This window comes from Microcaecilia unicolor, chromosome 6 (genome assembly GCF_901765095.1).
Source record: "Microcaecilia unicolor chromosome 6, aMicUni1.1, whole genome shotgun sequence".
NCBI classification, from domain to species: domain Eukaryota; kingdom Metazoa; phylum Chordata; class Amphibia; order Gymnophiona; family Siphonopidae; genus Microcaecilia; species Microcaecilia unicolor.
Window position 1 is genome coordinate 189,446,311 of NC_044036.1, and position 26,063 is coordinate 189,472,373.

Sequence of the window (26,063 nt, forward strand, 5' to 3'; positions counted from 1 at the left end):
TCATAGATACCCCTGGACAGGAACTTTCTGCACGCCTTCAGCTGCCTGACCACCTCCTGATAAGGCCTGGACTGCTCCGGTGGGAGCTTATCGACCAGGTCCGCCAGTTGCTTCACATTGTTCCGCATGTGGATGCTCGTATAGAGCTGGTATGACTGGATGCGGGTCACGAGCATGGAGGATTGGTAGGCCTTCCTCCCAAACGAGTCCAGAGTGCGAGACTCCCGCCCAGGGGGCACCGAGGCGGTATCCCTCGAACTCCGTGCCCTCTTGAGAGCAGAATCCACGACCGCCGAGGCAATGGAGCAATTGGGGCCGCATTAACTCTGGGTCCGAGTGGATTCTGTACTGGGATTCCGCTTTCTTGGGGATGATGGGATTAGATAGCGGTCTCATCCAGTTCCGAAGCAGTGTCTCCTTAAGGACACTGTGCAACGGCACCGTGGAGGACTCTCTAGGTGGTGATGGATAGTCGAGGACCTCGAGCATCTCAGCCCTCGGCTCATCCACAGAGACCACGGGGAAGGGAATGCAAATAGACACATCCCTTACAAAGGAGGCAAAAGAGAGGCTCTCAGGAGGTGAGAGCTTCCTCTACGGTGAAGGCGTGGGATCAGAGGGGAGGCCCGCAGACTCCTCTGAGGAGAAATATCTGGGGTCCTCCTCTTCCCCCCACGAGGCCTCTTCCTCGGTATCGGACATAAGCTCATGTAGCTGAGTCCTGAACCGGGCCCGGCTCGACGTCGAGGCACAGAGGTCTCGGTGTCGTCGAGCGGTGGACTCCCGCGCCGGCGGGGGACGAAGCTCCCTCCATCGACGTCGATGGGGACTCACCTGCGTGGCGGTCGAGACCGGCGCCGCAAGCGGCGTCGTCGTCGACGGCCCTCGGCACCGGGCTAGAGCTCGCCGGCGCCACAGTCATCGGCGCCGAGGGTGCTGGCGCATCAGCCCTTCCAGGATCCCCGGAAGGATGGCTCGGAGGCACTCGTCCAGGCCCGCTGTCGGGAAAGACGTGGGGGCCGGTAGAGGCGTCGGTGCCGGAAGCTGCTCGGGTCCAGGAGAGTGCACCGAGGTGCTGGGACCCCTGACGTGGCGGTACCTCCACCACCGAGGGGGAACCTTTCCTCTCGACGAGGACGCTTCGGCGTCGACTCCTCCCCTGTACCGAGCGTCGAGGGCGACCGGTGACGGTGCTTCTTAGCCTTCTTGCGGTGCCCGTCACCGGTGCCAGGTGGTATGGAGGAGGAGGAGGTCGATCCCCCTCGGTCCCGAGGAACCGGGTCAGACAGGGTTCGGTCCCGAGGGCCACGGGCTGAGGGAGTGGACCGGGGCCGACTGCCCACGCTGCCTCTCACCCCTACCCTCACCGGAGGACCGGCGGGCCGACGGGACCTTGTTCTCCTGGGTGTCGATGCCATCGGTGCCGATTTCTCGGGCAGCGATACCGGTACCGAAGGGCCGGGCGTCGATACCGATGCCATCAAGGTCGACGTCGAGGGGCCGGTGCAAGTTCCAAAAAGACGGTCCCGCAGAAACTTGCCTCGCAACCTGAGTCCGTTTCCGGATGACCGAGACACAGAGAACACGACTTGATATTGTGCTCCGGCCCGAGGCACTGGAGGCACCAAGCGTGGGTGTCGGTCTGCGAGATCGGCCGGCCGCACCGACCACACTTTTTAAATCCACTCGGGACCTTCGAGGACATCGACGGAAAATCGCGTCGGCGAAGTTAAAGTCGCGATGGTAGCGGAAATCACACCTCGGAAAATAATCCATCGCGCGGCCACAAGGCCGCAACGCAACGCCCTCGCTAGAAAACGAGGGAAAAAAAAGGAGCGCGTGCTCTCTTTTTTTTTTTTTTCAGAAAAGAAAAACAGGAGCGCGCGGGCAACAAAATCTAACGAAAAAATAAACAAAATCGCGTAAACGCGACGGTCTTTCCGGGGCTGCTAAGAGAGAGCGGCGACGGCACGACTCTCTCCAGGCGCGGAAAAGAAAGACTGGCGGGAACGGTCGCAGCACGGGCGGGAAGATGGCCGCGCATGCGCGGTGGGCGTGCCCTGCATGCGGACCGCCCGCGAAGCTTCTTCCGGTTGGTGGGGGCTGCCGCGGACGTCACCCAGTTGTGAGAACAAGCAGCCTGCTTGTCCTCGGAGAATATATTAAGTACATAAAAATGTAGATGTAATAAAATTAAATCCTATTGGAAAGCAATACAAAACTATCTTGAAAAAATATCGGGGCAAAGGATGTTCCCCTCCTGGAGAGGGGTACTTTTGAATAAAAATAATGCATATGGAATTTCAAATAAAAATTTGGAGTTACTCTTCTGTAAGGCATACGCAGTGGGAAAGAAATGTATACTCAGGCACTGGACACAGGCGGAGCCACCTCAGTGTGGCTCTGGAGGAATAGATTACACGAGCTAATGCTTTGGGAGGCCAGATCGGCATTTAAACAGCCCAAAGAGAAGGAAGCATTTTATAAACTATATGGAACCCCTACTTACAAAATATTTCTCATCAAAGCAAGAAGTGCAGTACTAAATAATTTAGGTAAACCCTAATTTGAGAAACACTTGGTCGAATGTACTCTTGTATAATTAGGTACAGATTGACGCTGGATGTTTGAAAGAGGACTCTGAAGTAAGAGCTCAGAGCAGAGGCTATGAAGGGGGGGGGGGGGGAGGGGAGGGGGGGTGGGGAGGGAGGGGATTGACATGGTTGAAGGGGAGTTACGTTATATAAAATTGATGGTCACTGATGGAACAAGTACGATGTGTATAATATATATGCTGTATTGTTATGACTTTAATCTGTTTGTTTTCTACAACCTTGCTTAATAATATTTGATCATCAATAAAAACCGTTTAAATATAAGTACATAAAAATGTTAACTTTGCTTTTATTTTACTTTATAGAATTGATTAAGATTATTTTAGATTACTGGATGAATAAGGACAAGGAACACTTAAAAGATGCCTCTCTTCTCTCTTACCTTGTGTAGGTCTGAGAGCTGCTGGTGTCGTATTAAGCCCTCCTTGTTAGGAAATTGCCTTCTGCAGAGTAGACACGCCAATTTGCTCCAGTCTGTTAGCTTGTCCTCAGCTCCCTCCATGGTTTTCGGTTTCGGCTTTGGCTGTGGTGCTGCTGGCTGTGGTTTTACCACTTTTTTCTGTTCCTCCTCTTCTTCACTATCACTGTCTCCACCATATTCTCCAATGAGACCAATCAATGGGTTCACTTTTGGCTGTAGGTATAAAAATCAACATGGTCTGTGATGTTTCCTCTTCACCAAACATTACAAATGGCCTCTATCATTTTAACCACTACAATGTAGCAAAACCAACCACAATTTCTTTTTTTATTTTGTTTTATTTTAAAGTTTTACAATAATTTCAAGATACTTCTTGATTTAGCAAAGATGATTTACAAAAAATAAAGAGAGAATTAATATAACATTTTCCATCCTATATTGACAGGCAATGTGTCTATGCAAACAAAAAGAAAATCAAATAAATATACCAATGATTTGCCATATAGAATGTGAATATTCCTACATTATTCATCTATAGTCCACAACAATAGAGGCCTGTCACAACATCCTAAATATATTTGAAAAGTTCTTTCCTTAGAAATTAGGAATAAGGGAGGAAGTTCCAGGAATTTCTAATTATTTCACGGGGTAGATGTTACGATTGGTGTTGACTGGACTGAGGGTAACAAGGCTATTTTAGAGTCCAGAAAACAGTTAAATTATGATCGAAAAAAACATATTTAACAGAATTCAATTTTACTACACATTTACACGGAAATTTAACCAGAAAAGTGCACCCAATTGATAAACCTTAGGGCGTAATTTAAGAAAATCTTTACGCCTTCTTTGGGTTGCTTTAGAAACATCCGTAAACACTCTTATCTTATAATTCATGAAAAGCTGATCTCTATGGAGGAAAAACTGTTTAAGAATCCAATCTCTGTCCGGTTGTAATACAAAAGAGACTATTAAAGTCATCAGTACCAAGCCTAAATCATCATCTTCTAAAGTTTGTGTTAGATTCAGATCCAAAACATCAAATGATGTTTCAGGTCTTTGACCCTCCAGTTGTTCTTTCTCCTTTTTTTTGTATGGTAATAAGTAGTAAATTTTTGATATTGTGTGTGTGTGTGTGGGGGGGGGGGGGGGGGGGGGGTATGCTTTCTCTGGTTATTTTCAAAACTTCACTCAAGTATTTTTTTAAAGTTATTGCAGGTGCTATCAAAGATTGTTTTGAAAAATTTATCAGTCTTAAAGTGTTAGACCGCTGAGCATTCTCCAAATTTTCTATTTTATTCTGAAAATATGAATTTTCTTTAATCAAATTGGCTTGTATTTATTGAAGAATTTGTATTTCTTTCATATTATTCTCTGTTAATTTTTCCAGTTTGTATCTTTGTTTCCAATATTGGTATATTATTTAATGGGATCTGAAATTGATCACACATAGAAGAAATTTTTTGAGATAATGAATTTTCCAGACTCTTCAAGGCTTCCCAGATGGCTTCCAAAGTAATATTTTCTGGTTTTTCCCCTAAAGCAGACTTACTTGGTAAATCTCTTTGTAGAGTTTCCTCTGTCAAACCGGCTTCTCTCATCGGCTGGTTCCCAGTCAAGCCTTCTCCTCCACTTAATTCCTGCACTACCTGTGCAGTTAGCATCGGTAGACTTGCTTCCAGGTTGGGTCCCGTTCCGGGAGGGCCCCACCACCACTTGGGAACTTGGGGTTTCCCAGTCCCTCCTCGGCGTGTCTGCCGGCATGGGAGGAGGCGACCGCTGCTCGGGGCTTAATGTTGTTTCTATCTCTAGACGGGGATGCGGCTCTCCTCTCCCCGCACTCTCCATCTGCAGAGCTCCTGCACCTGACACCGTTCCCGGACTGAAGAAGCGCTCCAAAGTACCAGGTACCGGTGAAGCAGAAACCGTGGGTCTGGTTCTCTGTCTTCCTCTCCTTTTAGGCATTGTATGGTAAAAAGGATAAACTTTTTCCAAGAAATTTAAGGTGTGTGGTTCGGAGCGTTTCTCAACACTTTTTCCCCATTGCCATCTCGCCTCCTTACTACAACCAACCACAATTTCTAACATGATAACTGCTGAAGATGAGCGCTGAATATAATGAATATAGAATAAACTAGGAATAATGTGAAGACACAAGAACAGTACAGTAAGTTTTTGCAATCCCCACTCAATATTCTAGTAACCTGTTTCAATGTGTACGTGCTAACGTGACATTCTTTTCAAAATGTGCATGGGGTGTACCTCCATCTGGCACAGGCGCAATAGCAGAGCCATTAACTTCTATGAAGATTTTAAACTTGGCATATATAGCTGTAGAATAGCTGTTAACATAATCCAAAATTACTAATATATTGTTCTTAGAAACAGAATTGCTTCTGCCAGATCCTCCTTCATAGAAGCCCTTAAATCTGATTTGATTATTTTCAGTGCTGAAAACAGTCTTTCAACACTGACTTGGGTGGGTGGCATTGCTGTTGCGGTTCTAGCTGCATCACTGACAATCTCTGGATAAACAATGATGGCTTCTTCTATAGTCAGTTTTGATGAGCGGTCAAACTTTTCCACTTCTGTTATCCTTTAAAAACTCTTACATGAATTTCTTTATATGGACATTTACAGGTTGCTTTTCCATGCTTAACCGACTCGCTTTGCTTTTGAAGCTTCCATTTTGTCCAAAATAGGCTTGAAAATTCTCTTCTTCATTTGAAGAGGATGAACCTGAGTTACCATTACCCACCAGTATTTATAGCTTAGGCTCTGAGTTACACCATTACCACCAGTATTTATAGCTTTAGCTTCATCCAGTGGTTTATGAGTTTCAGGTAGCAACCCCTTTCATGCGAACTGCTATGTCATAGAGTGCCTGTTTTCCTGTAGCAATTTGGTCACTGCTCAACAAAATTCGGCTCATTGGATCAACTAAATAGCAGCTAAGAGAATTTGATATATCCAGCAAGAGCTCCTCTCTTTTCCTCATTGAAGATACAATGCCATCAGCAATTAACCCCCCACTTTTGTTAAGGTTATATATCAAGCCCTTCCATTCCAAGAAGAATTTACCTGGTGTTAAATCTTCATATTGCAGCTTCTTGGTAACAGCAAAAGGTTAAGAAAGTAGCCTAATTCTGTAAACTTGAGCCCACTGGTTTCTTTTAATGAAACATTTACATTGTCCAGTTCTTCAAGAAAGTCTTTAGTTCACGCAAACACTTTATCATCAAGTAAGTGCTTCCCCAGCGCGTGCTTGATCCAAAATGGCTCCTTTTCCAGCACGTCTCTTCAGAATAGCATCTGTTTTAGGGATCCTGGCTGCAACAGCTACTTGCCTCAAACTTGCTAATTAGTTGTAGTCGCATGACGATCCTTCAATCCATCCTTATTGCTAGTTGCAGAGTATGAACAGCACAACGCATATGTTGAAGTGGTAATAAGCTTAGATGCTTCTTCAGCAATATCATCCAAACTTTCACAGCTTTCTTGAATTGCAGAACTGTCATCTTCTGATTATTTGTATGCTGCTTTCTTTATCAAACTTCCTTCATTTTTTCAATTGTGCTTAACATATTTGAAGCATTATCAGTTACAATACATAGAATGTGTTCCTTTTTAATTTCAAAATCTTCTAAAACACCTTCTACTAACTTCTGCAGATACTCACTGGTATGATGTGCCTGAGTGTCCCTTTACTCCTAATGTCTGGGTTATTGTTTTTGTTGTTTTTATCAGCAAATCTAACATTAATTGCAAAATAATTGACTCTGTGACGTGTGCATGCATCCATTTTAATAAAGCCAAAAACGTCCCTTCAGACTTTTTCTTAGTTCTTCCTTCTTACATTGGCCTCTTCAAGTATAAGTTTACTTATACTTTCTCGTTCCAGAGAAACTCCAAGCTTTTTAGCCATTTCTCCATTTAAGCCTAAAAAGGCTGGTTGGGAAAAAAAAGATAGTGGTATACTATTCTTTACTGCCATTTCAATGATGTGGTTTTTGAATTTTTCTGGTGTCATTGTTATAGTAACTTTGTCAGCTGTAAAAGATCTTGATAGTTGTGTCTGGCCTCCAGTAGATTTCTGATCTTTTATTGACCCTGAAGTAGATGGAATGTTTTCATTGCTATCTTTCTCATTCACAGCTTCTAACACTTTAGGATGGAAACGCTGCAAGTGTCTTTTTAAATTTGAATCTTTTGTAGGTGCATGTTTTTCATAACCACTGAAACTGCTAATTTTTGCATCACATGCTTTTTCACCATCATCTTCTATAATACATTGACATACATAATGTTTCCCATCTGTTGATATTGTAAAGTGTTCATAAACAGCAGACTTTCTCATGTTTCCTGACATTCTTTTTGCCATTGTGAATGGTGTGCCACTTCCACTAAAATATAAAGCTCTTCTTGCAGAGAGAGAGGAAGTTGGGTGGAGTCTCTCTGCTGCCTTATCTGTGTGTGCTGAATGATCTTCTCTTGGAGCTTAAGTTCACTGTGGGGTCAGAGAGGAGGTGCTCTACAGCAGGTCAGTAAATGCAAAAGGAGACTGAGCAGAGGGAAGCTCTCCAGCAAAATAGTTCAGCTGGACTTCACACTAGTCAAACAACTAGGTACTAAGCTTTATTCACAGCAGAGAAGTACTTTATTCAAATGTATGAGGAGTCGGAGTTGGTACATTTTTGCCGACTCCAACTCCAACTCAATGTACCCAAAATTGCTGCCGACTCCACGACTCCGACTCCACAGCCCTGGTTTGAAGTATCACATCATACCTTATGCTATGAGTTTATCTTGTTGGGCAGACTGGATGGACTTCACAGGTCTTTATCTGCCATCATCTACTATGTTAAGCAGGACTTCATTTAGCACAGTTGGGAATTTTTAGCTACCAGGCGCATCAAAAACAACAAGCAATGGTCAATAGGGGTCTGCAACAAGCAAGGGCAAGCAGAAACCAATTAAACTAAATTCTAAAGATATGTCTACAATTGAGGTGCAGCCTAGAACAGAAGATAATGAGCTGAGGGTGGAGTTGGATTCTAGACTATCTGACTGAACCAGCTGTCATGTTGGGAATCCTGCTCAAGGCAGTAACATGATGTAAATGTGTGACCTTAAGAACATGTTGCAGCTTTGCAAATTTCCTCAATGGAAGCTGACCTCATGTGGGCTACCGACATAGCCATGGCTCTAATACTGTGAGCCATGACATAACCCTCCAGAGTCAGCCCAGCCTGAATATAAGTGAAGGAGATGCAATCTGCTAACCAATTAGATGAAGTGTGATTATAAATGGCTGCCTCATCCTGTTAGGGTCAAAAGAAATAAAAAGCTGGGTGGGCTGTTTATAGGCTTTAGTTCACTCCAGACAGAAGGCTAAGGCTCACTTGCAGTGCAAGTCGTGCAGTGAGGTTTTGCCAGGATGGCCATGAGGTTTCAGGAAGAACATTGGCAGAACGGTTGAGTGGTTAAGGTGGAATTCCGACACCACCTTAGGAAGAAATTAGGATAGGTGTGGAGAACCACTCTATTATGATGAAATCTGTATAAGGGTGAATCAGCTGTTAGGGCATGAAGCTCACTGAATCTGAATGGTGAAGTGAACCACCACCAAAACAAAACCTTCTAGGTCAGGAGCAGCCAAAAAAAAAAAAGATCTTTATCAGCTGGGTTGAGGACAACATTGAGGTCCCATGACACTGTTGGAGGACTGAGTAGGGGTTTTGTCAAAAACAAACCTCTCATACATTGAACAACTAGAGGCTATAAGAGATAGGCTTACCTTCTACATGGTAATGGTAAGCACCAATTGCACTGAGGTAAACCCTTAGGGAGTTGGTTTTCACACCAGATTTTGAAAGAAGTAGAAGGTACTCAAGCAGGTGTGGTACCGGAAGACTGGAGGGTAGCCAATGTTACGGCGATTTTTTAAAAAGGTGCCAGAGAAGATCCGGAGTTTTGGTCCCAGCCAAACCAAATTTGCAGCCGAAATCAGCTGCTCAGTTTCAGCTGAACCCACCTCCACACCTGGCAGAAGACAAGTCCCCCTTGGGCTGCCCTCCCCCCCCTGTAGAGAGCAGGTCCACCCCCGGGCTGTTTGCCCCAACCCTCCGACTACCCGTAGGACCTCAGGCCTACCATAAGAAGCCCTGATGGTCTAGTGACCTCTTTAGGGCAAGAGCAATCCCCACTCACCCGTTCTGCAGCCAAAAGCAAGACTGCCCTGGGAGGTTGCGGTAGCCATTTGAGATTGGAACCGGCATAGGCAGCAGGGTCGGACACTGCTCAAGCCTAAGCCACTTCCAATCTCAAACTAGGCTACCAGAGGGTGTTTGTAAAAGGTATAAGCACCGAGGTAGTATAAACCATACGTATTAAGCTTACCTGCCCTTCGAGAGGCAATGGTAAAAGATTGCAGTCTAATTTGCCAGTTCGTTTTTGCAGCATCTTACTTACGTTGAGATCATAAAGCGATGACAATTGAGGCGTGGGAAGGACCCCCAAATACACAAAGGAATGCGCGCCCCACTTCAGCGGGAAGATCCCTGGCCACCGCTGCTCAATTTCAACGGTAGACGCTAAAGTCTCTGATTATCAAGGTTTAAACGGAAACCTGCAAATCTCCATATTCTGTGAAATTCTCCAGCAAGGCCGTGAGAGAGGCCTGGGGTCTTGTTACAATTACCAAAAGATCATCTGCGAAAGCAGCTACTTTAAATTCCTCAGTTTCAAAAGTTATCCCCTGTACATCTTGGTTTGAGTAAATATCTCATATAAGCGGATCCAGGGTTAGAATGAACAAAAGAGGCGACAGAGGGCAACCCTGACGGGTACCTCTGCTAATCGCAAAATCCTCAAACAAATGATCATTGACCATGACTCTCGCTCTTGGGTTAGTATACAGTACCCTAACCGCAGCTACAAAACCAGCCGCCAAAACCGTATGCTGTAAAGTATCAAATAAGAAATCCAAAGGCACCTGGTCAAAAGCTTTTTTCGGCAATCAAAGCTAATCAGCAGCGCCGGCAACTCCTTCTTAGTAACAACCTCTAGAGCTGACAAGATTCGTCTAATATTTTTACACACTGAACGACCCTGCACAAATCCCACCTGCGACTCATGTATTTATGAAGGCAAGGCACGGCCTAGCCAATTTGTCAAAATTTTTGCAAACCTCTTTACTTCGTGGTTTATGAGCAAGAAAGGTCTGTACGATTCCAGTAATGTATGGTCTCTACCCAGTTTGGGTAATACTATGATTTGTGCCAAATTTAAATGATCTGATCCCATACCAGTCTCTACCCACGTATTAAACAAGGAGGTCAGGGGATCAACTATAGTCTCATTCAATATCTTGTAAAATTCTGCTCTCATGCCGTCAGGCCCAGGAGCCTTACCCAAAACACTAGCATTGATCGCCCACTGAACCTCATCCGGCTGGATGGGAGAATTCAGTAGCTCTTGATCTACAGACGAGAAATGCAGCAAATCAATCCCATCCAGATAAAGCTGTCCCGGTAGTTTGTCATTAGATGTTGGAGAGTACAGGGCCTGGTAGTAATCCCTAAATACCCCACAAATTTCCTTATCAGAACTTATAGTCTGACCCAAAGTGTTTTTAATGGTAAGAATAGATCTAGACGATTGCTTCTTGGCTATCAGCTTGGCCAGGAATTTCCCACATTTGTTCCTGTGCCGATACAATTGATATTTATAGTATGCTTGCTTGCGATTTCACTGATCTCTCATGATCAATGTATTTAACGCCACTTGTAACGCCAAGAGCTCCTGTATTGTCTCCGGGCTGGGATTCTTGCCGTAATGACGCCGCAAGATTATTAGTCAGTGTTCCATTCGCAGAATTACTTTATCTTTTTTAGGTGACTCACAAAGCTAATGGTTTCTCCACGCATTACCGCCTTGGCTGCCTCCCAATATGTTATAGCATCATGCTCACTACTTTGATTGAAACCTTTATATTCTTTCCACCAACCCAACAGTCTCTCTCTATACTGTGCATTATTATACAAGAAGGAGGGAAACGCCCAAGGATGAGCCATAGGTGCACCTCCCTGTGGGCACCAGTTCAGCCAGACAGTTGCGTGGTCGGAAACAGTATAGGGACCAATCCGGGCCTCCACAATCGACAAAAATAAAGACCCGGAGGTTAACACGTAATCTATTTGGGACTGAGTTCCGTGCGCCCGGGGGTACAAATGGGTATAATTCCTGTCCAAGGATGTAACACACGCCATAATCTAATAGGTCCAGCTGTTCACATAGGTTGGGCAATCCCCTAGTGAGTCAGAATTTCAGACAAGGCGAGGGGTTAGACTTCTCAAGCTCTGGGTCCCCATGCTGTGTTGAAGTCTCCCTCCCCCACCCCCCCCCCCCCCCAATATCATAGGTAAGATGTTGCAACTCGCAAGATGTGCATAAAATTTTTAAAAAGAGCTACTCCATTGATTGGCTGCATAAATACTGCCCACCACACCCTGCTGCCTTACCACCACAGCCTGACAAAATACAAAACGCCCCTCCAGGATCCATTTTAATATTTTGTATTTGATTGGTTATACCTTTCCTAAACAAGATAGCCACCCCACCTTTTTTTTCCCACTCCTGGGGATCATATACTGTCACCAACCCACTACCGGGCCAATTTGGCATGCTCTCGTTCGGACAAGTGTGTCTCTTGCAATAGGGCTGTATCTGCTTTAATCCGCTGAAGGTGCTGCAAAATCTTTGAATGCTTTACGGGGGAGGAATACCCCCCAATATTCCAAGTAACCACCTTCACCATAGCAGATATTGTAAAGACGAAGTTAACAATTCAGAAATAGAAAAGCTACAGGGAGTCTGGCCCAGCCCACAGTCCCCTTCATCACAGCCCTATGAATTTGGATAGAATCCTCCACTGTTAGGAGGCATTTATGACAGCACCCCCCAAGTTGCATGCCTCTCTTCATGCTGATTAGTATTCCTACCCTCCCTCCCCCATCCCCAAAACCTAAATGTAGCGTTCCCCATGGAACAAGTCACTACTCAACGCCTCCCTCCCCACCAAACCCTCCAATCCTTCAATGGTGCTGCCCCACTATCGTTCATCCTACATCTCAGAATAATAATAATAATTTAAAAAAAAAAAACCTGCACTCACCTCCCCTAGCTCTATATAGTTGACACCAGATAGCTGGCATTACCATAGCATGGAATATAGTGTTATTGTACAGAGACACTCATCAAAAAATTGTATTGATAATTTATCAGCTGCACTCCAGCTGTTTGTCTTTTTCACTCCAACACTCCTTCACACTCATGCACAAAAAAAAAAAAACAAAACAAAACATCAATTCATCTATTGTAAAACAAAACCAGCCAGAATAGTACAGATCGTCGATCCTGCACAGTCAATGCCAACTGAAAGCAATGTCTTTTTCACAGATACAGATACACCCTAATCCACTATAGAATAAGAAACCATAAACTTTCTATTTAGACAAAAATTAAACTGAACCCCCAAGATGCCAGATTCTGCATACAATGCAACACACCACAGAAACAGAAAATGTCCCCTAGTACTGTGCAAAACAAAGACAGAAGGTGTAAATTTGAAAAAACTAACAAATACCAATCATCACTTTACAAATTAACAAATAGAAATAAAACAAATATAGAAAATAAAATACCATTTTATTGGACTAATACATATATTTATTTATTGTGAACACTTATATCCCACAAAATTCCACTGAGGCAGGCTCCATGTGGCTTACAACATTCATTTAGCTTTCAGAGGCCAAAACCTACTTACTCAGGTCAATACAGTATACTGTTGTTACCATATCCAATCCAGAACTGAAGGGTCTGACGCACAGAAGCCCTGCAGAGTACAGCGAAGATCAGCTGAGAGGAGTGTGGGCCGCGCACGCCGGAGTCAGAAGACAGCACTTCTGCTGGCGGGGGTTCGGGTGGAAGGGACAACCTGGGGGGTGGCAGTGGAGGCGGGGCTGGGGGGCCCAGGGGCGGCCTTGTCCCGGGCCCGGCCCAGTCTCTCGGGCAGCCCTGGCGTATGCCCTCTATCTCCTGCTCCTTTCAATCACCTTCTGCCCGTCTGCCCTCTCTCTCTCCCCCCTCCAACCACTGTCTGCTCTCTCTCTCTCCCTTCTATCCACTGTCTGCCTTTTCACTCCCTTCCATCCACTTATTTGCCCTCCCTACCCCATCCATCCAGCATCCAGGGTCTGCCCTCCCCTCTCTCCCTTCCATCCAGAATCTGTCCTCCCCCCTCTCTCTGGCCCCACTTTTCAGCCCCCAGTTCCAGCACCAGCCCACTTCTCCCACCTGCCCCCCTTTTCAGCCCCCAATTCAGCTCCTAGTTTTCAGCCCCAGCCCTTTTCTCCCACCAGTTCCGAGCTTCAGCCCCAGCCACTTTCTCCCTATCCCCTTTTCAGACCCCAGTTCCAGTACTAGACCCCTTACCCACCTACCCTCTATTTCAGCCCCCAGTTTAAGTCCCCTTCATCCACCTGTCTTGCATTATGGCCTGTCTTTTCAGCCCCAGTCATTCTCTCATCTGCCCCCCTTTAGAGACCCAGACCCAACTGCCTCTGCCCCAGGCATGGTCCCATTCTCCCTCCTGCCCCCTTCTCCCATCTGAGCCCCCCACCCCCCCTACCCTAGCTCCCTCCTCTCTGCAACCCAGCCCCCTGCATTTTAAAAACCTCGGAATCAGCGGTGCAGTGCCTCGCGTCTGCCTGCCTGCGATTGTGAAAGAAGCAGAGAGATCACCTCGTCGTCAGGCCTTCCCTCAATGTGTCCCGCCCTCATGGATAGCAAAGATACTTACCTGTAGCAGGTATTCTCCGAAGACAGCAGGCTGAATGTTCTCATATGTGGGTCAACGTCCACGTTGGACCAGGAATCAGATGGCATTTTGCACAGCAAAATATAAAAAAGTTTTGCAAGTCTTCTGGTGCGCGTGCAGCGCCAGCCGAGCACGAGTGGACCGATTTCCTGCCCGCGTGTGACCGCGTTCCCTCAGTTAACTCAAAAAGCGCTAAAAGGAAGCAAATAAACAAACGCCAAAGGGGGAGGGCAGGTTTGTGAGAAACAATCAGACTGCTACTCCTTGGAGAATACCTGCTACAGGTCAGTATCTTCGCTTTCTCCAAGGACAAGCAGGCTGCTTGTTCTCAAATGTGGAGTATCCCTAGCAACCAGGCTCACTCAAAACAACGAACAATTGGGCCTTGCAACAGCGAGGACATAACTTAGATTGACCTGAAACCATAAACAACTAACAGAGTGCAGCCTGGAACAGAACAAAAATGGGTCTAGAGGGGTGGAGTTGGATTCTAAACCCCAAACAAATTCTGCAGCACCGACTGCACAAACCGACTGTAGCGTTGGGTATCCTGCTGAAGGCAGTAGTGAGATGTGAATGTGTGGACTGGTGACAACGTTGCAGCCTTGCAAATCTCTTCAATGGAGGCTGACTTTAAGTGAGCCACTGATGCACCCATGGCTCTAACATTATGAGCCGTGACATGGCCCTCCAATCTTCCGGTACAACGCTCGATTTTAAAGATAAATGACATATTACCAACAATAGTTCCGTAAGTTCATTTTTGAATTCTATCAGTACTCTGGGATGGATATCATCCGGTCCAGGAGATTTGCTACTCTTCAATTTGTCAAATTGCCCCATTACATTCTCCAGGTGTATAGCAGTTTCATTCAGTTTTTCCGACATGTCATCTTTGAATACCATTTCTGGCACCGGTATCTCTCCCAAATCTTCCTCAGTGAAGACCGAAGCAAAGAATTCATTTAATCTCTCCGTTATGGCTTTGTCTTCCCTGATCGCCTCTTTTATCCCTCGGTCATCTAGCGGGCCAACCGATTCTTTTGCCGGCTTCATGCTTTTAATATACTTAAAACAATTTTTACTATGTGTTTTTGCCTCCAACGCAATCTTTCTTTTCAAAGTTCATCTTTGCCTTCCTTATCAACGTTTTGCATTTGACATTCCTTATGCTGTTTCTTATTATTTTCTGCAAGTTCCTTCTTCCATTTTCTGAAGATTTTCTTTTAGCTCTAATAGCTTCCTTCACCTCACTTTTTAACAATGCCGGCTGTCATTTGGTCTTCTTTCCTTCTTTTTTAATACACAGAATATATTTGTCCTGGGCTTCCAGAATGGTAGTTTTGAACAGCATCCATTCCTGTGTAAATTTTTGACCATCGTAGCTGCTCCTCTAAGTTTTTTTCCCCCCACAGTTCTTCTCATTTTATCATAGTCTCCTTTTTGAAAGTTAAACGTTAATGTATTGGATTTCCTGCATATACTTACTCCAAAGCTAATATCAAATCTGATCATATTATGATCACTGTTATCAAGCAGCCCCAGCACCATTACCTCCCAAACCAGATCATGTGCTCCACTAAGGACTAGGTCCTAGAATTTTTCTCTCTCTTGTCGACTCCTGTACCAGTTGCTCCATAAAGTAGTCCTTGAATTTGTCAAGGAATTTTACCTCCCAAGCATGCCCTGATATTACATTTATCCAGTCAATATCGGGGTAATTGAAATCACCCATTATTATTATATTGCCCAGTTTGTTAGCATCCCTAATTCCTTTAACATTTCTACATCCGTCTATTCATCCTGGCCAGGTGGACGGTAGTACACTCCTATTTTACTTTTCCCCTTTACACATGGAATTTCAATCCATAGGGATTGAAAAGTCCGCAAAACGGAGAGCGGAGCCTAACACACAACAGCACAGAAAAGGACAGTGCTCTGTAATACAGAAGGTAGTACAGCAAAGAAAGGACCGAAACAGTCACAAAGGGAAGACTGCCGTAAACAGATAACTTTGCTGCAACATCCAGCATGTAATGCTGGACAATGTTAAATAGTAGTAGTAAAGGAGAGCTTAGAAGCCCAAGTAGCCGCACTACTGATCTCCTGAAGAGAGAGTGCTCCTGTTTCGGCCCACGAAGAGGAAATCGCTCTCATGGAATGTGCTTTAAATGCGTCAGGCGGAGACCGCCCTGACAGCAGATACGCAGAAAAAATGACTTCCTTGGGTCAACGAGCTATAGTGGCCTTAGACGCCGGAGACCCTCTTCAAGGACCTGACAAGAAAAAAAGGTGATCAGAGGTCCTGAAGTCATTTGACATTTGCAGATACTGCAAGAAAGCCCTGCGAACATCCAGAAGATGTAACTGCCCAAAAGATTCCGGAAACTTCTCCCTAGTAAAGGAGGGTAGATAAATGGGCTGGTTTAGTTGAAACGCTGAAACCACCTTAGGCAGGAAGGAAGGCACAGTACGCACCGTAACTCCGGACTCTGAGAATTGCATAAAGGGGTCTTGACAGGACAGAGCCTGGAGCTCAGACACATGTCTCGCCGAGGTTGTGGCCACCAAAAAGACTGTCTTTAGAGTCACATCCTTCCCTGAAGCTTGCTTCAGCAGCTCGAAGGGTGAACACTGGAGAGCCTTCAACACCAGCCCCAGAGGTTCCAAGCTGGACACGGCAGCCGCACTGGCGGGCGGTGCTGGAGCGCCCCTCTTAGAAATCGGGCAACATCCGGCTGAGCGGCCAGGGAAAGGCCAGAGACCTTCCCTCGAAAGCATGCCAATGCTGCCACTTGAACTTGCAGGGAATTGTAGGCCAAGCCTTTTTGTAAACCATCCTGCAAAAACTCCAGTATCGGCGAGACTGTAGCCCTCGTAGGTGTGATCGCCTTTGAAACACACCACACCTCAAACTGGCGCCAGATCCAAGCATAAGCAACTGAAGTGGACCGCTTGCAGGCCCACAAGAGAGTGGAGATGACTTTGTTAGAATAGCCTTTGTCTCTCAAATGCGCCCTTTCAAGAGCCATGCTGTAAGACCAAAGCGTCAGGGATCCTCTATGGTCACCGGACCCTGCATCAACAGGTTCAGTACCAGAGGCAAAGGAAGAGGGGCCTCCACCAGCATCCGCTGGAGGTCCGCATACCACGGCCGCCTGGGCCAATCCGGGGCAATGAGAATCACCACTCCTTGATGTAGCCGAATTTGCAGGAGGACTCGCCCTATCAAGGGCCAAGGAGGGAACACATATAGGAGGCCCGGAGGCCAGGGTTGAGCCAAGGCATCCAACCCCGTCGAGCGAAGATCTCTCCGTCTGCTGAAAAAGCACGGGACTTCTGCATTTGCGCTTGACGCCATTAGATCTGCTGTGGGCGTTCCCCATTTGGCACAGATCTGAAGAAACACTTCGTCTGCCAGTTCCCACTCTGCTGGGTCGATTTGATGCCTGCTTAGAAAATCGGCTTGCACGTTGCTCTAACCTGCTATGTGAGCTGCTGACAGAAGCTGCAGGTGTAGTTCGGCCCAGTGGCAAATCTGAGCGGCCTCCGCGGCCAGTGCTCTGCACTGAGTGCCGCCCTGTTGATTTATGTAGGCCACAGCTGTCGTATTGTCCGACAGAACTCTGACAGCCAGCCCCTCCAGAGTCTTGTGAAAGGCCAGAAGAACCTGGAATATCGCTCTCAGTTCCAAGCGATTGATGGACCACCCCGATTCCGCGGGTGTCCACAGGCCCTTGGCATAGCTTCCCTTGCAATGTGCTCCCCAGCCGACCAGGCTGGCATCGGTTATAACCAAACACCAAGAAGAAAGCGCCAGCGGCATTCCTCGCCACAGCATGCTGTCGGAGAGCCACCACTCCATACTGAGCCGGGCCGCAGGGAGCCATGTGAGTCTGCGTTGATAATCCTGGGACATTGGAGACCATCGTTGAAGCAGGGCAATCTGCAGAGGTCTCAAGTGCGCTCTCGCCCATGGCACTACCTCCAAAGTGGCCGTCATCGACCCCAGCAGCTGGACAAAGTCCCAAGCTTGCGGGCGAGGTATCCGCAGGAGCAGACGGACCTGATACTGAAGCTTGCACCACCTTTGGTCGGGTAAAAAGACAAACCCCGAGGCCGTGTCGAACCGGACCCCCAAATATTCAAGATTACTGAGAGGGGGTCAGGTGACTTTTGGGTATATTGATGACCCAACCCAGAGATTGCAGTACTGAGACCACTCTGGCTGTGGCCAGACGACTTTCGTCTGCCGAATCCGCTCTGATGAGCCAGTCGTCGATGTACGGGAGAACCCGGATACCCTGTCGCCTGAGAAAGGCAGCTACTACCACCATAACCTTGGAAAAGGTGCAGGGAGCTGTGGTGAGGCCAAAAGGCAAGGCATGAAACTGGAAATGTTTTCCCAACACCACAAACCGGAGAAACCGTTGATGCGGGGGCCAAATAGGAATGTGCAAGTAAGCTTCTTTTAGGTCCAGAGACGCGAGATATTCTCCTGGCTGTACCGCCACAATAACGGAGCGCAGGGTTTCCATGCGAAAAAGTAGTACTCTTAGTGCCTCGTTGACTGACCTTAAGTCGAGGATCAGTTGGAAAGACCCGCCTTTCCGAGGCACCACAAAGTAAATGGAGTAGCGACCGCAGCCACGTTCGGCGGGAAGCACAGGGCTTACCGCTCCAAGGTGCAACAAGACTTGTAAGGTCTCCTTTACTGCCGCCCGTTTGACGGCAGTACCGCATCGGGCCTCCACAAACACGTCTCTCACCAGGGCGCTGAATTCCTATCAGTAACCTTCTCTGATCAGGTCCAGGACCCACTGATCAGAGGTAATCTTGGTCCATTCCTCGAGAAAGAGGGAAAGATGTCCTCCTTCTGCAGGAATCGAGGAATGGACCGGCGCCCCGTCATTGAGGGGGCTGCCCCTGAACTCCAGGCCTTGAACCGGCCGCTGTGGGATGCTTGTCCCAGAAAAGGAGTTCCTCTGCCGAAAACGGGCACGTTGAAAAACCCCAGCAGAGTGCCCCGGGCGATACCTGCGAGCTTCATGGAAGCGAGGTCTGGGAGGGCCACACAGAACCCTTGGAAGAAGGCCTCGGCCTATCCTCGGGTAAGCGCTGGGGCTTAGGGTCCCCCAGGTCTTTCACAATCTTCTCCAGCTCCTCTCCAAACAACAGGTGGACCCAAAAGGGAAGCTTCACCAGCCTGTGCTTAGAGGCCATGTCAGTCGCCCAATGCCATGGCCATAGAAGGCGGTGGGCCGCAACCGCCACAGACATCTATTTAGCCGAAGCTCTGACCAGATCATAGAGGGCGTCAGCCAAAAATGACAAGGCCGACTCCATCCGCGGTGCAACCTCAGCGAGGGACTCCGCACCATCCGCAGGCTGTTCTATTGCCTGTTGTAACCAAGAAAGGCAGGCCCGAGCAGCCTAGGGACTGCAAATAGACGCCCTTAAGGCGACGCCCGAGATTTCAAAAGACCGTTTCAACGCGGATTCAAGCCACCGGTCCTGTATGTCTTTCAGGGCAACCCCTCCCTCTACGGGGAGGGTGGTCCCCTTAGTCCATGACCAAAGCGTCCACTTTAGGCATCCCCAAAGGGGCCAAGTGCTCCTCACTTAGAGGGTAAAGCTGACCCATAGCCATGGCCACTTTCAAAGGCCCTTCGGGTTCAGACCATTGAGCTGAAATAAGCTCTTGGATGGAGTCATGCACAGGAAAGGCTCGAGCAGGCTTCTTAGTACTCGCTATCCTCGGATTACCAGAGGAGGCATCGCCTTTGACAGGATCATCAATCAAGAGGGCCTGCAAGGCGTCAGAAATGAGCGCTGGCAGCTCATCGCGGTGGAAAATCCTCACCACATTGGGATCATCCAGATCTAGTGGCAAACTGGCATTTTCCTCTGGCTCTTCAGACCATGAGGCCCTGCCAGAACCCTCAGAATCCACACCGCCCAAGCACCGGGGGGGGGGGGGGGGGGGGGGGGGGAGTGTACCACTCTCCGACGGGGAATTTACCTATGTTTTGCGTCCCTCCAACGCTCGGGGGAATCAGCCAGCCCCAGGCCATCAACACCCAGGGGGAAAACCAGGTAGCAGCGCAGTGTCAGACACGTGCGGCAGAGCTCTTTTCAGCATGAAAGCTGTATGCGTTAAAACTCACCCTGACCCTTCGTCTCCGAATCAGGAGAAAGGGGAACAGGAGCTCCTCTGGTAGCCTCTAACCGAGGCGTCCCCCTGCACTCAGACCCCTCCGCAACAGTGAGGGTCGAGGCATGCGGCGCTTCCAAAATGGCGCCCGCTGCCAGCTCCATTGAGCGGGAAGAATCTTCGCTTGCCATGCTCGTACCAGCTCTAGCGTCTAAAGGGCACGTCTTACAGAGCCCCACTGCTGATCTAGGTTTATCACAACGGGAGCAGCGTTTAACTGCTTCAGCAGCCATCGTCCGACTGGACGGAATTATATAAGTAAAATGGCAGCTTCACGCCAAACTTACCCCGATCGGAACGGCGTCCGTGGGACCTCCCCGGAGGAGCTGGGCACCACTCTCACCTCAAAAGACCGAGTCAAACGAGCTCCGGTCAAGCTGCACATGGAAAATAGCCTCATAATAGCTACGCAGCACCAATGCGCACTCCTTTTTTTTTTTTTTAACGCTGTGAGGAAAGTTGGAGGCAGGCAGCAACAGAGGTACTCCGGTAGGAAGGGGGACGGGTAAGGCAGGGAAAGGGCGAACCTCTATGCCTTAAAAGTGGGCACCACCAGCTTCAATACCCCTGCTTCAACTGGCAAAAGCACAGGAGCCACCCCAGGCAGAATTTTTTCCAGGAGCTGATCAATCTATGTCCACACCTGCTGGGAGATAGAGAAATACTGAAGGCAGATGGAGCTAGCCGTCCATAGAGCACTATGGTTTTTCAGTGTTCTCTATCTCCACCTGCTGGTAGGCGGACATAACCCATCAGTTAATGGATTCATCTGCTGCTGATGACAAGGAAATCGTAAATTTAAAACAAATCAGAGAAAATATATCTTCACTAAACATGTAATTAAACTCTGGAACTCGTTGCCAGAGAATGTGGTAAAAAAGTTAGCTTAGTGGGATTTAAAAAAGGTTTGATAGCTTCCTAAAAGAAAAAAGTCCATAAGCCATTATTAAAATAGACTTGGGGAAAATTCACTGCTTATTCCTAGGATAAGCAGTATAAAATATACTGTAACCTTGTTTTTGAATCTTGCCAGGTACTTGTAACCTGGATTGGTCACTGTTGGAAACAGGATGCTGAGCTTGATGGGCCTTCGGTCTTGTCCCAGTATGGTGCAATTATGAAGGCCCAAACCAACGGGTCCAGTGCTGGTACTGTTTAATATAAAGAAAAACCAAAATATTAAGGCAGGGGGGCGTTTATAATGACTGCTTATTCTGAAACAGAGTGGTGGGAAGACTTCCATTTGCTGCTTATAGGTTAAGAGGGCAGGGGAAGATCACACCGTCTACTTGCTATTCATGAAAGGCTTACCATCTCTGGAGGCTCCTCTTTTTTCATCAACACCGGGGGCAAGGGCTTTTTAAAAAGATCTTCTCCATCAGACTTCCGCTTTCCAGATGAGTTCTGAAAAAGAGAAATACTAATCAGTAAATGATCTGAAAAATTCTTCCCTCTCAGAAAAGTTGTTTAAATCCTCCTTTCACATTTTTATACTATCAGAAAGGACCAAAGGGTTATATGTAAAGACTGAAAACAATGTCATGCAACATTTTTATGAAGGGATTTGCCCACATCACGATTCTAAATTTTTTGAACTGTGGCATTTTGAAGCTTTTTTTTTTTTCCTTTTTGCCATTTTCTAATGCAAAGTAATTTTAGAGGTATTCTATGTAAGGTAGTTTGTTAATTATAAATTAGTTTGTTAATTATAAATTACCCTCTGTCACCTTCCGCTCAACCAGTTTCTAATCCTGTCTGTCACTTCAGGGCCCATACCAAGGGTACTCAGATTATTTCCATTCCATTCCCAGTTTTTATATACCGCAAATTTCCCTCAGGAATCATTGTGAGTTACAATAAATTCAATCACAATTTAGAACTTTTCATACCTCAAAATACTTACCAAATAGGAGAGTTTTCAAAGTTCATCTAAACTGAAAATACATTTACTACTACATAACAGAAATGGAATTGAATTCCAAAGCTTAAGAGAGAGATAACTATGCGTAACCGTGTCAAAGACGTTGCTAAAATCTAAATACGCACCCTTCAAAATCTACTGCTCAAACACTTGTCTATGAATATTGCAAAGGATCTTTGCAAAAATATGATGGAGAAAAAAAGAACTCAGCTGGCTACAGTATATGCAGTATAATTGCCGGTACTCATCAACCCCCCCCCCCCACCCCAGCTTATCTCTGCTCACAGCTCTCAATTCCCATGAAGGAAGCACAAACAAGCATTGAATATTTGGCATGATATATGGATCGCCTGAAGAAGCCATGGGAAGTGAAACGGATCCCCGTAGGGATCGTTCTAGCAGCTGAAGTTAAGTGCTTCCTTTTCTCCTGCTTTATTAGTACTGTTTGAAGAAGAAAGAGAGACTGATATAGAGTGCAAGCACTGATATTCAAACTTACAAGTTAAAACTCAAAAATTAAAAAGTTAAAAAACAATTGAAGTATTAATAAAGGCTGTGTGTCCAAAGGAGGTTTTTTTGATTGATGACAGAAATTGAGAGTTGTGAGCAAAGATAAGCTGGGTTTTTTGGATGAGTACTGGCAATTATACTGCATATGATACTGATGTAGTCATCAGAGGTCTTTTTCCCCATTATTATTATTTTTTGCAAAGATCCTCTGAAATATTCATAGACAAGTGTTTGCTTTGAGAAGTAGAAATTGAAGGGTGTGTCAAGTTTCACTTTAGTGTGTTGAGTATACGATATTGGTGGGAATTTTTTTCTCTGATTTTTGAATTTTACATTAAAATCTAATTACACCACATCTAGCGCTTTACCTCGATCCAACTCTCTGGTCACCCAAAGAAATTAATTAGATCTGCTTTTAATGAAACCATGTTGCCTCGGGTCCTGTAATCCACTGGATTCCAGAAACTTCACTTCTTAAAAGCATTTCTTCCATTGTTTCCAAATAGATCTCATTCATATTCATTGTGGAAATCTTGAAAACCTGACTGGGTTATGTCCTCAAGGACTGTGGTTGCTCACCTCTGCCCTAGAGGGACAGGGGAGATAAGAAGTAAACGTTTAAATACTTGAAAGGTATTAATATAAAACACATCATTTTTAGAGATGCTAAACTTGAACTAGAGGACATGAAATGAGGTTTCAGTGTAGCAGACTCCAGATGAGGTTGTGGAAACAAAAATAGTGACTGAATTGAAACACATGGGATAAACATAGAGGATGCCTATGTATAAAGAAAAAAACGAAATATCTTTTACACTTTAAACATGGCTTAGAGGGGTGTAAGCTGCACAGAAAACAATGCATATCATCATTTAAGTAGAGATGATCCAAGCTCAACAAATTCCAGGTATGGTCTGGAATTTGGCAGCTTAGATTTAATGCTAAAAAAATACAGGGTCACGCATTTGGGCTGCAAAAACCCAAGGGAACGGTACAGTTTAGGGGGTGAAGAATTTTTGTGTAAGAAAGAAGAGCAGGACCTGGTTGTGATCGTAGAAAAGGTGATGGCCAAAGCTAGAAGGATGCTTGAATATATAGGGAGAGGAATGGCTAGTAGGAAAAAGGAGGTGATAATGCCCCTGTATAAGACTCTGGGGAGACCTCATTTAGAATATTGTATACAATTCTGGAGACCGCTCTTCAAAAAGATATAAACAGGATGGAATTGGTCCAGAGAGCGGCAACTAAAATGGTCAGTGGTTTTCATTATAAAACATATTGGGACAGACTTAAAGATCTGAATATGCATACTTAGGAAGAAAGGTGGGATAGAGAAGGTATAACAGAGATATTTAAATACTTATGCAGCATAAATGCACAGACAGTGAGTCTCTTTCAATTGAAGGGAAGCTCTGGAACAAGACATTTTACTATCTGAAATAGAATTTTTCAACTTGCTCTTGCTTTTTTTAAGTTTTCAACATTTTTATTGATGACAATCAAAATTAGACATATTCCATATCTGGCCTTAATAACATAGCCACAACATAACATACATAACAAAAAGCTAGTGTAGAAATCTGTCATCAATTTTTGCTTTTTCCCCCTTTTCATCCCCCCCCCCCACTTCCTCCCCCCTCCCCCTACCCCTCCCTCTCGTGCCTCAGGGCTTGGACTCTGATAGTCCTAGGGCAACCCCCCCCTTCCCCCCTAGTGGAGCCATATATATCGTTTGGACGCTCTCTGGGACTCCTTATAGTATCCTCTTACCCCTTATTCAGAAGCAAGCTTCGCCCCTTAGGACTCAATGTCTGTAAATAGGGACCCCAAATCTGTGTGAACCGCGCTAAACTCTTCGGGGACCCCTTAGCCCCCCTAGCTTCCCAAGTAACCAGCAGATGTACTTGGTTTCTCCAGTGCCAGTAGGCTGGCACCTCCGGTACAGTCCAGTATTGTAAGATGCTTTTCTGGGCCACCAAGCACAATTTACGGCTCAGGAGACGAGCTGTCTTAGAGCACCTACCAAATGCCCCTTGCGTATTCAGCACAAAGTGGTCCCAGGATCCTGTCACAGGGGTCCCCAACAGTTGAGTTTAGTAATCTCCCCCCAGAAAGCCTTCACTCCGGGGCATGCCCAGAAGGCATGATATAATGTGTGTGGGTAGTGGCCGCACTTAACACATGTGGCCCCTTGCAGGAAATCTACATGAGCCAATTGTTGCCCCGACATATAGGCCCGTAAAATAACTCTATACCCACTTTCCCGGAGCCTCTCGTCCTGGCTAATGGCTGGAATTCCCTGCAATGTGAGCCCCACAATCCAACTCGTTAATGATGTCCCCGATTCCTGTTCCCATTTTTGCTTGATTTCTGCAAAGTTTTTAGGGGGCTTACGCCTAATCAAAGCTCTATGGAGTGCTGACACTGACATTCCCGTGACTTCCAGTTCCCCGAAAAAATCTTGTAGTTTGCTTCCCAATCGTTGCCGTAGCAAGTCTGGATCTAATGCTGAAATGTAATGTTTAACTTGGGCATACGCAAACCTAGCCCCCCAAGCCACCCCGATCCGAGACTGTAATTCCTCGTACCCTATTAAATTCCCCTCTTCACTTAATAGGTGTTCAATCTTGGTTATTCCCATCCGCTCCCACTCCAAAAACGTTGGGTTATCTAGGCCTGGCATGAAAGCTGGATTCCCCCTGAGGGTCAACTGATCTGATGTCGAGGGACTCCCCCCCACTGCCTGTATTAGTCCCTTCCATGCCTCTCGAATGGACTGTAGCATCACACTATTCCTCAGGCAAAGTGGGAGTTGCTTACGTGTAAGATGTAACAACGAAAAAAGTTCATAAGGAGCAAAGAGTTCCCTTTCCATTTTTATGGGAGTGTAAGTGCAAGTTTGTGTGAACCAGTCCCCCAAGTGCCGGGTCAGGCAAGCCTGATTATATAAGGACAAGTCCGGTAACCCCAGACCACCCTGTCTCCAACCTCCTAGCATGTATTTATATCGCAATTTAGGTTTCTTCCCCGCCCAGCAGAATTTACTGAAAGACTTATGTATACTTTTCAAGTCTTTGCGTGTCAATCGGATTGGTAATGTCTGTAACAGATACAGCCATTGTGGGAAGAGGATCATCTGTATCAGATTCACCCTTCCCCTCAGCGATAGGGGAAGAGGGCCCCACTTCTCCAGCTGCTTCTTAGTAACCCCCATAAAAGCCGTATAATTTATAACATGTAACTTCCTCAAGTCCAGGGTCAGCCTAATTCCCAAATATTTAAATGCGTCCTCCGCCCAACTCAGGGGAAAGTCTCTACCCATCCTACGCTTCACTCCTGCGGATGATGCCAATGCCTCTGATTTAGTTAGGTTTAAACGTAGGCCTGCAAAATCACCATATTCCTTTATAATTTCCATTAAAGCCGCAAAAGAGGCCTGCGGATCTGTTAACAGTACCAGTAGGTCATCCGCAAAAGCCGCTATTTTAAATTGAGACGACCCT

At 46.2% G+C, this 26,063-nt stretch overlaps 1 protein-coding gene across 1 annotated transcript in view; it reads right to left on the bottom strand.

The window, feature by feature from the left end:
- RBM6 (RNA binding motif protein 6) overlaps positions 1 to 26,063 on the bottom strand; it is a 631,054-nt gene that overhangs the window by 72,803 nt on the left and 532,188 nt on the right. Inside the window, 2 exon segments of the mRNA XM_030205417.1 lie at positions 2,998 to 3,249; positions 21,441 to 21,533. Of these exon segments, the coding sequence (XP_030061277.1) occupies positions 2,998 to 3,249; positions 21,441 to 21,533 (345 nt within the window).